The 15,101-nt window shown below is 43.8% G+C and overlaps 1 protein-coding gene across 9 annotated transcripts in view; it reads right to left on the minus strand.

Annotated features, from left to right (window-relative positions):
* Positions 1 to 951: 951 nt before the first annotated feature.
* Positions 952 to 15,101, minus strand: part of IQSEC3 (IQ motif and Sec7 domain ArfGEF 3) — a 136,827-nt gene continuing 122,677 nt past the window's right edge. For 3 of the 9 annotated variants that reach the window (XM_083700006.1, XM_083700008.1, XM_083700007.1), the window contains 6 exons: positions 14,262 to 14,387; positions 11,693 to 11,792; positions 8,902 to 9,108; positions 6,866 to 6,958; positions 5,523 to 5,566; positions 952 to 3,099 (listed from right to left, as the gene is read on the minus strand). In XM_083700006.1, coding sequence (XP_083556132.1) covers positions 2,662 to 3,099; positions 5,523 to 5,566; positions 6,866 to 6,958; positions 8,902 to 9,108; positions 11,693 to 11,792; positions 14,262 to 14,387 — 1,008 coding nt within the window. In that variant the 3' untranslated portion in view covers positions 952 to 2,661. Of the gene's footprint in view, positions 5,440 to 5,522; positions 5,567 to 6,865; positions 6,959 to 8,901; positions 9,109 to 11,692; positions 11,793 to 14,261; positions 14,388 to 15,101 lie in introns of all 9 variants that reach the window. The other 6 variants (XM_083700004.1, XM_083700003.1, XM_083700001.1 and 3 more) reach the window with 6 other exon arrangements.

Consider the following 15,101-nt stretch of genomic DNA (forward strand, 5'->3'; position numbering starts at 1 on the left):
AAAAGCTGGTGTAGCAACCCATGTAAATATAACTTTTCTATGGTAGATGTATTTCTATCCGCATCTATACCATACATCTGGGCAAGCAAGAGGCATTGTTAAGAGTCCAGGGACAGATTCCAGCAAGGTAGGCTGTGAAGAAGGGCCAAGGCTGAGGCCTGGAAGAGGCCTGAAAGCCTGTGTCTGTTAAGCCATGTGCTGGATGTGTTAAAGAACCACCACTGGGCCATAAAACCAGGTATAGAAGGCATTGCCTTATTCCTCAGGCCCTCCTCATGTGAATAAGCCTCATAATGCCCAAAGCAGCAAGTGTGCTGAAAGCAACCTCTTGACATAACGTCGCACTGTAGCTCTAACTCGATGGTGCTACGTGGGTGCCTCTCTGCTGCAGCAGGGCTCCAGCCTTGCCATCAAAACTGCTGACTCCTGTGTTTCTGCCACACATGAGAAGTGAAAACCCAAAGCTCTCTTTCTTTCTCTCTCACACACACATACGCACACAGTCTTTAAAAATAAATAAATAAGAGACTTAGAACTTGTTCTGCCCTATTTCCAAATCCTAAAGTTGATCTTCTTAAGCCTCACAGGGAAATACGAGTGAGCAAGAGCAAAGCCCTTAAGCTAATTAATACTACTTCCCCCCTCCCCATCTTTGCGCGCGGGGAGATATTTTTTCTAAAAATACAGCCATAGCCCATTTTAATACCATCTTTCTGCACGTCAGCATCTCTGAAAACAGCGAGGAGCCGAGCTCTGCTTTCATCTCCTCCCTCTGGGACTCCCCACCCACCTTGCCATATTTTGGGGCAGGGGGAGAGAGAGATGAGGAAAGAACGAAGAAGGGACCAACCTGGTGTTAATGAGTTTGTGCTTACATGGCTGGCTACAGTGAGACAGTATCAGAGCCTGCTCTGAAAGGTGGGATACAAATAATTAGCAATAAACAAATCCTTAATTCACTACAATATGATTTGTTTACATGTTCATAAAAGCAAAACAAAAGAGGCTTTGGATAATGAGTTGCTCCTTGCCTCTCCTCTGTACCATTTCGGCAAACAGGATTTCCTTTCATCTTCTTGGAAACACTAAGGCAGGTTAAGGTCAGAAGTTCGATGCGAGCACACAGAAATGTCCAAAGCATGACTCAACATGTATCATGTGTTTCCCTGCCTGCGTGAACATCTATTGCTGATTCAGGATAACGTATGAGATAGAGGGAGGCCAAAGGAAACATGAAAGCAGAGAGGAGAACCTGGAATCTGCTCTAAAACAGGGACACTCGTGGCGTGACAGGGGGATGGATGCAGCTGCTACCCTGCTTCTCCCATGCCTTCTTTGCCCTCCTTTCCTGGGGATGTCATACGAAGCCCAAAGTCACTTGAGGTTCTGCAAATTGTTTGTGCACCAAAGATAGATTCTGTGTGAAGGAAGCACAAACGTTAGTGGAGAGCCTATAAAGGGGGGCTGTGGTGGGGATTTCTGAGGGGTGGGGATAGGCTTCCCTTTGCCAAATTAACCCTGTTCTGTTTCGTGAGATACCTCGCGGACCTCCTACAGGCTGCAAAGCGGGACATAAATACAGTAAATAACTAAACACACACACAATTTTTAAAAAATGTGCAGAAGGCTCAGCCTGTCAAGATGATCGATCTGAGAAAGTGGCCATGACAGGAAGATTTCAAGAACTATTCTCTGCCTTCACCCAAACTTCCTCAGAGCTGCCAGGTCTTCCTTTAGTGAGCAGGGTCCATACGCATCAAACCATAAAGGTGTGTATTTACAAGTGGTGCATTTCTGATGGCGTCCAGCAAAGTTTTCTGAGTACGATGCAGAAGGGTTTTTTTTTTATCTCCAAAGTGAGGCCATCTTTGTGTTCAGCTGTAGCATGAGGTGGGTGGGGAACAACAGTCTCCAAATTCCACTTTCCCTTCCTCTCTCTCTCTCTCTCTGGCTTTCCTCTTCCAACCAGCTTGCTGTGAGAGAACAAGACAGCCCCAAAAGGCAATGAGAAGAAAGTGTGATGAGTGGCACAAGTTTTCAGCTCCAGTTTAGCAAGCTGCAGTGGTGGCGGCAGCAGCAGCCACAGCGGTTCCTCGGCCCCAACAAGGTGGACTATCAAAGTCAGTGCTCTCCCCATAAGGGAACTCAAGTCAATTTTGGTCAGAAACCTGGGAATGGTCTGGGAATGGTGAGAAAACAAAGAAGCTGAAGAGGTAAGGAAAGAGAGACAGGAAATGGAATGGAAAACAAAGAGCAAAGAAAGCCAAGTAATGCCTGTCAGAAACAGTGGCAGAACAGCGCCATGTTTGTTGGAAGGGAGGTAAATGTACATGGCTGAATGGATGGAAGGCTGGTCAGGAAACATCTTCAGAAACTCTCAGGCAGTTTCCACAGGTTGGCCCCTCACAAACAGAATCAATCATTCCAAGAGATATGATAGCCAACTTTAGTCCCATAACGGCGTGTTTGTGGCACAACCTGTCATTTACTTTTCCTTCATTATTATCATTTGCTTTTCTCGCATGCCTTTCCCCGACCCCCTCTCTTGTTTTTTTTTTCCAGTTTTACTAAAAAATAAATCACAAACTAGATTTTTCTTTGAAGACCGAAAAAGGGTCCCATGGTTAAGTCTGTGCTGTTTGGCTAGTGCTGGTGGAGCTGCTACACTAGACTGCGTGAGCCGCTGGAATACCGGCGCCTCTGAAGCAAGGAGCTGGGGGGACAGGTCTGGTGCGGGTGGTTGTAGGGCGGCGGTGGCGGCGGAAGCGGGGGCTGATGGATGATTTTCACCGGGGTCCCTTGGAGCCCGCTGCCTAGACCGCGCAAGGGGGTGGAGCTGCAGGAATCAGAGGACACGTAGCGTGTCAGAGTCTGGTTGAGGGCCGGCTCCATGCGAGCGAGGCACGGCTTGTCCAAGACTATAACTTTGACAATCTGCTGGCACTGTACAAGTGTCCCTGCCGAGGCAGGGTAAGAGGGCACCAATGCTGTCTCCAGCCTCTCCCGCGGCATATTAGGATGCGTGCTGGGCTGCATTCCACTCTCGAGCCCCGGGACAGAGTTGTGCTGGTACGTTTGAAGCCTGTTGTGAATTGACACCTAGTTTAGAAACAGTCAAAGAAGCATTAAATGTTACAAGACTTCTTCCCATCTCCTGCTAATGGGCTGCCCTTTACCCGACCACCCTCCATCAATGGACCTTCCCCCCCATAAACCACAGCCCCCCCCGAATCTCCTCCTCCCCCAACGTGGTCCTCCTTCCACCCCTCTTTCCCACCTCCCCACAAGCACGGCCCCTGAAAAGTTCCTTCTAGAAAATAAAGATCCCCATTACAGCAAAGGCGGTGATGCTGTTTCCACATACAGCACAACCTCAACTATCCAGATTGAGCAAATGCAATCAAATTGTGGCACTTTGAGCAGGTCAGGGAGAGATTTTAACTTTACAAAATGAAGGCTGCTAATGGCCTGGCCCCAACTGCCTCTTATCCCAGGAAGAACAGCCTTATTGCTTAGGTTATTCTTTTTGTCAATTACATCCCCCTTTCCCCTTTTTTCCTGTTGTTATAGTACTTAAGAGAAAGAAAGCAATTGGAGATAAGGACTCTCTTATTTTTGCTTTGTAGTTATAAAGTTCCCTCTTTGACTGAGCTCTGTTCTGCAAGCAGAGTTCCTACGAAACCCTGAATCGTCATGCAATCCATGGGCCAACGAGGCAGAAAGAGGGGAGGATAATTGAGGTTGCACATCTTTGCAAGGAGGGAAAAAAATGAGATTTGCTGATGCTCAGAGAAAGACTTGAGCTCTTCCCAGCTCCTGTCTTTCCAAGCAGGAAGGTGCACACATGACTCACTAATCTGTTTACAAAAGGAGAAAATTAAAAAAAGGAACAGGGACGAGAGAGAAAAAAAGCAGAAATCTGACATATTTCAGCAAATTTGCAGCTCGCTCTGATCCACTCGATGGTTTGCAAGTGAAAGGAAATGGTTTTACACACGCCAAAAAGGAAAAGGAAAAAAGTACCCATCTAGCTTGTACAATGGTTAAAAAAAGAAAAGAAAAGAAAAGAAATCTGATGGAATGGCAGCAGATCAGGTAGTCTCAGAGAAAATGGAGATGCTCACTTCTGCAGAGAAGGAAGAAGAGGGAGAGGGGAGGAAGAAGGGCTTGAAGTGTCTTTGAAGAGAAAGCCCACAGGGTTTCCCAACATTAGATTGAAAGCAGGAACTAGGCTGGAACTGGGCTCCCTATGGAAAGGGCTATTTATGGTACAAGGGGGAGAACTCCTAGAATAAAGAGTTTCAGAAGGACACAGCTCCCCAGGAGAGGAGGAGGAGGAAACTAGGAATGGGAAGAGAAGGGTCTCTTCCATGATGGACAGTTCTGGGGCCCTGTTTGCCTGATTCTGGAATCACCTGAAGGAACATATATTTGTGAACTGTCTCCTGGGAATTTTGCATCCCTGAACTGAAAACCCTTTATGGAGAAATGTTTGCAGGCCCAACAGCTGTATATGAGGCCGTGGAGATGCCTGTCCCTCCTCCCCAGCAGCAGGAATGTCATCAGGGTAATGAAATTGGGTTTCTGAAACCAGCATGAACTGGGTCTGAGGAATTATGCCTGTGGCAGCTGAGTTTTTCCCAGGCCGTGGAACAGAAAGCTGGGGCGTGGGTATAAAATGGCCTCTGTGGAAAGAGGCCTAATCAGCAAGAAAGAGGAGTTGGAGCTGGAAATGGAGGCTGACTGAGGAAATGCTTGTTTGCGAAGAACTGCAGCTCCTGCCCCTATGGCAAGTAACACTTGCAGGGAGATGGAGCTATCTGATTGGTGAAAGAGGCTTGGGAAAGGACAAAGCTGGGGCAAACGAAATATTTTGGATATCTCTCCCAGGTGACAGCTTTCTTGGTGAGCTGAGATCCACAGAAAGACTCCTACAACAGAGTCCCAAATAAGGACAGGCAAGAAAGTTCCTCCAACAACCCTCCCCAAATTTGGAAACGATTGGCCTAAGCTTTCAACCTAAGAAGAGTCCCAGTGAATATGGGAAATGTTTGGTCTATGCTTTCAATATATGAAGCCTGTGACGAGGGCCCAGTGTCTAGGGCAGAAGAAGCTATGAGGGAAAGGTCATAGCAGTGAGTTTTAGCGGGGGGGTCCTGCGATGGCAGTGGCCTGCCAGCAGAGTTCACCTCAGCTGTGTCTCTGATTTCTCCTGAAAGTGTGTTGGGTGGGGATGAGGAAGGAGCAGGTTAGTCTCCAGAGTTCGGGCGCTCGCTCCATGAAGGATGTGTTAACAGTTACTGAAACGGCTTGAAAAAAAATGCTTTGAAGTTTAATCTGGATTTGAAAGTTGTATTACCCGTCCTAGCAGTAACTTTTTATTGTATCTCTGGAAATTGGTAAAATTGTCAGTCTGGCAGGGGAGGCATTGATTAAAACCTGAGAAAAGAAACAACAGAGAATGTAAGAAGAGCTGAACTGAGGGAGAATTACTTACCTCAGCTGCTGTGTGTTCTACTTACCTCCACTGTGCTGTCCGGAACCTTCTCTCCCAAATCTCTTTTGGCTTTGAAAATAAAAGAGACCCCCTTCCTCAGTGATGAAATGCAATATTTATTTATTTACTTATTTATTTACAATGTTTGCATGTTGCCCAATAACATAAAGTTCTCTGGGTGGTTTACCATTAATAAGCGTAAAAACAATTTAAAATCAATGAAACAAATCAAAAGTAGCATAAATACAGCAAGGAAACAAAAACTCTAACCCCACAATTAAAGAACAGATTTTAGAACTGAGAGGTCCAGACTGCACAAGTTTTTTAGAAGGTCTGGATGAGCAAAAGGCTCTTCTCCTGACACCAAAAAGAGCACAAAGATGGCATCTGGCGAATGAGTTGCTTAGGTCAGCAGTTTCTAAACCCAAAACATTCTTGAACACTGTTCAATATCCTATACATTCTGCATCTGTCTGTCCTTCCTCTCCCAGCTAGCTACTGAGTGGAAGGATGGTTACCAAAACTGAAATCTCATTCTGGAAATATGCTACCACACTGTTGAAATGTCTTCACATTTTTTGCCCCACGCTGATCTGCTTAATTTCATCCAAGCTTGTGGCACCACAAGAAGGACCGAAAGAGGCATTTATCCCTATAGCTCTCATGCAACAAACATTTTCTCTTCTTTGCTCCTTCCTGAACAAGAGTCACATAACTCACTTTGGCCATTTCGGCATAATGAAACCAGAAGTTAGACTTGTGTGACTAGCCTGTCCCTGCCATTAGGCACAAAGAGATAGCCACCTCAGGCAGACAGTTTGGTGTGTCATGAAAATTGTTTAGTTGTTTAATGTCTTATTATTTTAATTTTAGTCATAGGGGAAGACACACGTTGGATTTTCTTATTTGCTATTCCAGCTCAGATAGCAAAACATGTTGGGCCACCCAGCTGAGTATCTCAGAGACTGTGCTTACACAGTCTATTGCTGGGCCAACTCCAGTTTAATGTATACAGTTCTTTCCAATCAACATATATCAGTATGAAGTCTATAGCTGCAGAGTTTCCAGACTAACAGGCAGCTAAATGATCTTCCAGGTCAGATTTCGGATTTGGAGAACTACCCACTATGGAGAAACGTATAGCAAGAGAAATAATGAGAGTGTGACCTCATGGAATGTATTCTTTGGAAAATACCATAACTTATTTTTTTAAAAAAAGCAAATAACTTTAGCATGCTTCAAGGATCCATTCTGGAGGTTCAAAGAGACTTGAAGACATTTTGTCCTCCCTATTTCTGCATGCCAAGTCTCAGAGGATTAGCTAAGCTTCAGGGAGAAGTGAGGAAGAACCCAGAGAAGCAGACTAACCTGTTGGAGATCCTTGCTTGGACTGTATTTCCATCTGAGCTCCATTGGACTTTAAGGAAAGGTTCTTTGTCCCATGTTGCTTCTCCAGCTCCCCTGAGATACACGGAAAGAACATTTTTTTTAAAGAGAGAATGGAGACAGAACTAAAAAGCAGAGCAGAAAGAGAGAAAGACAGGAAGATATGGAAGTGGAAGCAACAGGAGACAAGCAGAGAAATAATGGTTAGAGAAAGTGTATTCATGCATGCACACACACAACGGACGTGTCTATTCCGTGCTTTAAAAATATTAAACATTTTAGCCCTGGAATCTACATCCTGTGCCAAGGAAACACAAATTCTACAACCAGTAAAAATTATGTACAATGAACATATTCAAAAACATTTATTTGGCCTAAATGGAATGGCAAGGCAATGAAGCTCTGCATCCTGGAGTTCTCAGCTATTCATTTGCGTAGCACTATCCATTTATTCATTCCTACAGCTTGTAATCAGCTCCTCTGTGAATAGCTGAAGCCAGATTTGGGGCATTCCTTAGCTATCTGTTTGGGATAGCGGGAGACACTATAGGAAGCTGGCTATGGAGCAGTTCTTTGGGAGAGAAGAATCTGGTAGGAAGTATCAATCAGTGCTAGTACACAGGGGAACATTGCAGGATTTTGTGCATCCAGGCAAGACAGATACAGTGGTACCTTGGATTAAGTACTTAATTCGTTCCGGAGGTCTGTTCTTAACCTGAAACTGTTCTTAACCTGAAGCACCATTTTAGCTAATGCACAATTTCTGTTCTCGTCCTGAAGCAAAGTTCTTAACCCAAGGTAATATTTCTGGGTTAACGGAGTCTGTAACCTGAAGCGTATGTAACCCGAGGTACCACTGTAGTTAATTATCAGGCAAATTAGGAATGCACTTTATAGAGCTGTGGTTCTACTCCCACACCCACCCTGCAGACTTCTTGAAAATTACTTCAGGACTCAGTGGACCGCTTAATGTTGTTGTTGTTCCACAAATCAAAGCACAAATCAACAGCTCTTGTTTAAAAACCCTTAGTATCTCTAGTGTGGTGGATGTGTCTCTTCTATGGATAAAGTTATGCTGGAGCTGTCAGTTTTATCAAGGCCAAGTGCAGATATTCTCAACTGTTCTGCACCCTTCCCATGGCTCATCCTAAGTATGAGTGAATCTTACCCCCAGACTTAGGTTCAGTTTTCCACATTTCCACACCAGTTTGGGGGGGGCGGGGAGGAAAGAATTACATCCTCATGAAAAGTCATCAGCAGTTTAGCATGAATGTATGCATTTTGTATGCAATTTTGCCCAATAAACCATTTTTGCAAAGCAGTCTTTCCTTATATAATGCGTTTTGTATGTCACTTTCACTAATATATGCATTTTAGAAACCCTTTAACCTAATGTGTGCATTTTTGTCCACATTATGTGGCTTATTGTACTCACATATCAGCATCAGACAGAACAATCCAGTTTATACACTCACTTTCTAATAAAATCCCCCCATCCCAAGAAGATACAGCCAGCCCTCCACCCTCATCCAGCTCCACAACCAAGGGTGCCATTTTGAGTAAGGGGCCATGATAGTTTACACCATCTCTGGTTATTCATTAGGAATATTTTATCTCTGCCAAACTCGCCATTTCTAATGCTGAGAAATTAATGCTGCAAAAAATTAAGTGTGGCTTGCTCTAGATGCACATGCCAAAGGCATGGATCTCATTACTTGCAAATAATGATGTCTGATAATCCAGTATTGATAACATTTTAATAATTATTTTGTAGCATAAACAATATTTTAAAATCACAGAAATATTCTGAAATACACCAGCTTTTGCATTTCCATTTAATATTGAATATCTTCATTTTTAGTTAATATTGACTAAATTCATTTTTATTTAAATTTTCATGTATTCAAGAGAGGACCGTTAAACCTTGTTGGGACGCCTGCCCCACTCCTGAAATCTGAAATGGCACCCCTGCTAACAACAGACACAAAAATACACAAGACACAGACATATGTACATACAGACAGAATGACTGCATGGAGTCTGGGCCACGCTGGGAGCCTTACATTCAATTCGAATCTGTTCTAGCTCCATCACCTCTGCTATTGACTCTTTTAGGTCTTCCACAAATTTCTGCATTTCCTCGGCTCCCAGAGCACAGAAATGGAGTACCTGTTTCTTTTCTGAGCCTGAAAGGGGAGTCACCAAGGTGATGCCGTGTGGGTAATCTACAAAAAAAAAAGAAGGAGGAGAGGGGACATAAAACTGGTGTTGTGGGTTCTATACATTAAAAGGGCTGAAGCATTCTGAGAAGGGACCATAGCTCAGTGGGAAAGCAGATGAGAAAGCCCCCAAGTTTCATTCCTGGCATCTCCAGTGAAGAGGATCATGTGGCAGCAGCCGGGGAAGGCCTCTCTGACGAAGATCCTTGCCAAGTCAGAGTAGACAGTCCTGTGTCAGAGTAGACAGTCCTTAGTTAGATGGACAAGCAGCCTGACCTACTTATTAAGGCAGCTTTCTACATAATCCTACTAATGAGACCAATTAGTATAATAATAAACACAGCTAAACGCTGCCAGGTTTGTTCCTGCTAAACAAGAGGATTGGTTGGTCTGGAATAAAAATCTGGACCAGCTGGTTTATGGATGAGGGCGTTGGGGTTCTAAGGCTGCAATCCTATACCATCCCTCTCAAGTTAACCAGGTTTACTTCAGAGTAGACTGCACTATAAGTCTGCAATAGGCCACTCTTGAAACTGCACTTCTTTGTTTTGAATGCATATGAAATATCGCCTCAGTTTGTTCATGTTGATTTTTCCAAGTAACTCGCACAAATAAGCAGCTGTGCAAATTGAAATAGCACACTTTTGGGGCAGGAATTCTGTAGTGCTGCATATGAACAAATGCTCACATCCATGGAAGAAAGAGCCCAGGATGGAAAGACGATATGCATTTCCATGTGTACCAAAAAGAAGCATCCATCTGAGCACTATAATGGAGGTGGTGATATGGATTTGTGCATGGAACGACCTGCCCAAGTATTTCCAAGTACGAACAAACACCTAGTCAAAAATGATTTTGTACAATATTTCAGTACATACTTTCACTTATGCGTATGACTCAAACAAGAGAAGGCATGGGAGCTTAGTTTGCTGCTGCTGAGTCTACACTGAGAAAAGCACCAACTGACTGACACTACTTAGTGTTTGCCAAATTGCAGAAATCCAGTTCAAAATGATCACAGATCATTTTTGCATTGGTGGGTGCCATTTGATGACAAAACCCAGGTAATTTGGAACCATAAAAATCTGGGAGAAATTGAGAGGCAGAGAGAATGTTGTGAGTAACCTCCAACAAGAGACATTTATCAGTCTGGTATAACATATATCACAGTCTGTTTCTATAGATTAAGTTAAATGTTAGGGGGATACATTCTCAAAGGCAGCATACATGAGTCTCTTTTTGCCAGCTACATATTTAAAACAAAGCAGCGCAGTTACATTTGCATCACTCAAGGGGCTTACAACAGTTAAAAACATTAAGGCACTATGCTCCAATACTTGCTTAAGAGCACAATTAGGCTTGCTATATCAGCTGATAATATATCATTTCTATGTGGGGTTCCTAAAAGGTGTTTGCACCCTGTTCAAGCTTTATACAAAAAACACTGTATTGGATTAAATTATCCTGGATAGCCTTGGAGAGGTTGATGATGTGTCACCTTGTTAACATACAAATATTGTATGTTCCTACTATTAAACTTTCATTGGTGTCCAAGGTACCAGCTTATTGATTTTGGTAGAGTTTTCCTTAAAATAAACCTCAGAAAGATTAAGTTGGTAATATTTGGTGGGAAGCCTGTGAAACATAAATGTCACATAGATGCAAACATTCCAGAGCAATTTAAAGTTTAGAAATACCTAGCAATTTGGTTTTCAGCCAACGAAACTAGCCATATAGATATAAGAAACACCAGGACTTTTTTGTGTGACAGTACTCACTTGTACAGGGACGCAGGTGGCGCTGTGGGTTAAAGCCTCAGCGCCTAAGACTGCCGATCGAAAGGTCGGCGGTTCGAATCCCTGCGGCGGGGTGCGCTCCCGCTGCTCGGTCCCAGCGCCTGCCAACCTAGCAGTTCGAAAGCACCTCCGGGTGCAAGTAGATAAATAGGGACCGCTTACCAGCGGGAAGGTAAACGGCGTTTCCGTGTGCGGCTCTGGCTCGCCAGAGCAGCGATGTCATGCTGGCCACGTGACCCGGAAGTGTCTCCGGACAGCGCTGGCCCCTGGCCTCTTAAGTGAGATGGGCGCACAACCCCAGAGTCTGTCAAGACTGGCCCGTACGGGCAGGGGTACCTTTACCTTTACCTTACTCACTTGTACACAGTATCGGCACTGCTTTCTTTCCTGCCAATGGCAGCCATTTTGTGCTGGCACCCATAATACTTTTATATGAGTACCTGTACCTCATTTTAAAAAATAAAATAGCACCAAGGTCAAAGCAACAAGATCCTTTCAAGCCATGCTCCATTCCTCTGCAATGCACAATGGGAAAATCCTCTCCCCTTTAAAAGCTTGTGGGGTTTTTTTACATTTTAGGAGCCTGCACAAATACTGCATGGTGCCAAAATATAGAGGTTATGGGTAACAGGTGGAAACTGAAATTGTCACTTCAAACTACTCTCTCATTAAGCAAAAGGCTACGCATCTTTCCAGCCCAAGGCATCAAACTACTACCATTGTATAAAAATTCACACTATAAATCTTGTCCTCCAATGTCATCTGGCGAGTGACCAAAACTGTGACAAACTTACATTCATTCTCAAAGAGATGGAACTGCATTCCTAACAGGCCGACTGACTTGCAAAATGTGTACGTTGAAGAGCTTTTCTTCTTGGGGCAAAGCTTGAGAATCTGTTTGAGGACAGAGAAATGAAGAGAGCTTTTCAGATGCAACAGCAAAGGCCGTCCCTGAGTAAAACATAGTTGAATACTACCCCTAAGTTTTGTTCCCTCACAGTGACCCCATGGAAAGACACTTGGGAGTTACTCTCAGCTACAGCATTTGTCCTCTGTGGTCATAATTCCAGGGCACTTACAGAAAACCTGCTTACTAGGCATTCATTCCGATACATTTGCACAGATGATGGCTGGCTGTTTAATGAATCATAGAATCATAGAGTTGGAAGAGACCACAAGGGCCATCGAGTCCAAACCCCTGCCAAGCAGGAAACACCATCAGAGCACTCCTGACATATGGTTGTCAAGCCTCTGCTTAAAGACCTCCATGAGAATCCATTCTAATTTGTTTTCGGAGATGTATTTTTTCCACCACTTTCCTTACCGCATAAATCCTGATCTTTCGGGGAATCAACTGCAATTACACCACCCAAATTATCCAGCATGTGTTTGAATCCCACTCTAAACTAGAGTCAGCCTGGAAAGAACCCCGGGTTTAATTTCTTTGTGTGCTGAAGGGTGAACAATGGATTGCCCATGAAAGTGTCTTGTAAGGGGATACATTATTTATTCCCTAACCCCTTGATAAAATCCATGCGAGAGACTGTTTCAACATGCGAGAGACTGTTTCAAGCTTTAAGTGGTTGCAGGGACAACACCTATCTTTGAAGGGGCTGGATCAGGACAGAAGGCAGCAAGGGGTTAAAGCCCCCTTATTCCTCCATCATGATCACGTTCTGGATCATGCCCCCTTTACCTGCTATTTACTTGTTTGAAGCATGCCGTGCAATTGCTAACTGCATCAAGTCCAGTTTGGCTCAAATAAACGGCACCGTTTAAAAAAATCTGATAACTGTCACCAGAATGTACAGCATAGGAAATTTAGTGAGAAATATGCTTTGGTGTTTCTTTTTCTACTCTCCAGGGAGTCCTGTCAAATCAACCTTGTCAGATTCACAGAGATTTTAACTTATCAGTTTCACTGAGCTCCTGTGAAACAAAGTAGAATGGATTAAGATGGAGATGTGTTTTTATTCTGCGGTGACTTTTCCTTTCACTATGCAGGGAAACATGAAACCGGATTCTCTTGAGTGTGCACCCACAAAGTTATTGCTTGCACTTTGCAAAAGTGTACAAACGCAGATAGTCCATACCTGCCCCTTTGTTTCCATGAATAATTGGCAATTGGCTCGGCAGGTAGCTGCAAGTATACTAAGTGCACACATGGAGCATACAACTTCCGTTCCATGCCCACATCACTGGCTCCTAACTCAGTTTTGGGCTCCGTGCAAGTTGCTTGATTTCAGCTTTAAAGCATGAGATGGTCTGTAGCACAGCTCAGCTGGTTACAGCATGGTGCTGATAATGCCAAGGTTGCAGGTTCGATCCCCATATGGGAGAACTGCGTATTTCCTGTATTGCAGGGGGTTGGACTAGATGATCCTCAAAGTCCCTTCCAACTCTGCAATTCTATTCTTCTGTGAGTTCTTTCTCCCATATAAACCTGTCCGCTCAATAAGATCATCTTCAAAGCCTCTGTTCCTGCCCCACCCACTGTCTGATGTGTATTGGGAGGCTGTGGTCTCTCAGTCATGCACCTAGATTATGGGGCTCCTTCCTGAGGAACATTCGCTTAGAGATGGAACTTATATAGCAAGCTAAGACTTTGCTAATTCATCTTAGAAATGTCAAATCCATTGCTGTTTTAAGGCTGTATTTCATTTTGTTGTCTTATCTCTGCTGGTGCTGTAATTGTAATCTTTGAGTCATGGTGGGGCATAGTAAAAGGTGGCATTAAAGACTGATTTTTATATCTATCTATCATCTATCTATCTATCTATCTATCTATCATCTATCTATCTATCTATCATCTATATCTATCTATCTATCTATCTATCTATCTATCTATCTATCTATCTATCATCTATCTATCTATCTATCTATCTATCTATCTATATCTATCTATCTATATCTATCTATCATCTATCTATCTATCATCTATCTATCTATCATCTATCTATCTATCTATCTATCTATCTATCTATCATCTATCATCTATCTGCACAAATACATACATACATATACATACATACAGCAACAACAACAACACATTTGTTGCAGTGTTTGGAAGGCAGGTAGGTGATTTCATGACCGAATGCTTCCTTGAGCAAAAGAACAACCAGCAGAACAAACCTCCTACCCACGAAAAACCAGCATATCACAGATAAAAAGGTATCTAAGCACCTTCTCCCTGATTGCTACCTTTCTACATAGAAGGGAGTTTCATAAGTAAGGGAGAATGCAACGCCTCAGATCAAATCCAACCTGGAAGTCCTAGGGGAGCCTCGTGTCCTGTGCTTTTCCTGAACACTGGCTCTAAGTCCCTTTGCGATGCTGTGATTCTCAAGGCCAAAGGCCACTCACCACCAGCAAATCATTGAAGAGGAAGACCTCCCTCTGGTGAGCAGCTTGCTTCTGTACTTTGTTCACGTCTGTCACTTCGTAAAGTCGGCTGCAGCAAACTAACCGGCGATGTGGCACTGAGAGGACCTGGAAGACAGAGACGGAGTGGAAACAGTCCCCTTCCTTATCTGCCAACCCCAAAGAACTGCATGTTAAATGACTTCAAGCAAGCCTTTGCAATGGCTTTGCCCCACCACCATCTGCAGCCTGTTCTCATCAGGACGTTTTCTGCTCCGTAATGGCACTGAATGTACCAGAGCAGCCTCTCACAATTATGGCAGGCAGAGTTCATTCATTTCAAGACTTTCCCTGATCTGCAGTATCTCGCTACACCTGATGGAATCGGAAGACCTTGGTGCTTGCATGAGCACAAAAATATAATAGGGCCTGTGATGCAAAGTCTGCTAAGTCTGGTCCTTTTCTTGGAGGGAGAAGGGAAAGCAAGTTTTTAAGCCCCCATGACAGCAGAGAAGCAAATAGAAACTGAAATAGCAATGTTGATTGTTATGGATCACAAGTGGAATCAGCAACAAAGTGTTTCAGGGTTCATCTTCCCTCATTAAAGGAGCATTTCCTGTCCTGAGTTCCTCCCAGCCATTTTCTCCAAGCAGGCCATTCGACTCTCCACTGCTAGGTTTTCCATTTTTCTCTTCCGCAAGACTCACAATGTCCTATGATTACTGAGCACAGGTAGTCCTCTGCGGACTGTTTAGAAGTTTGTTCGTTTTAAAATGTATTTTTCTGCTTCTGGAAACCTCAGAGTCCTTCCAAGCATACCGCTACCTTCCTGTTTCTGTTTCT

The sequence above is a fragment of the Podarcis gaigeae genome (assembly GCF_964106915.1).
Source record: "Podarcis gaigeae genome assembly, chromosome: 10".
Classification (NCBI taxonomy): domain Eukaryota; kingdom Metazoa; phylum Chordata; class Lepidosauria; order Squamata; family Lacertidae; genus Podarcis; species Podarcis gaigeae.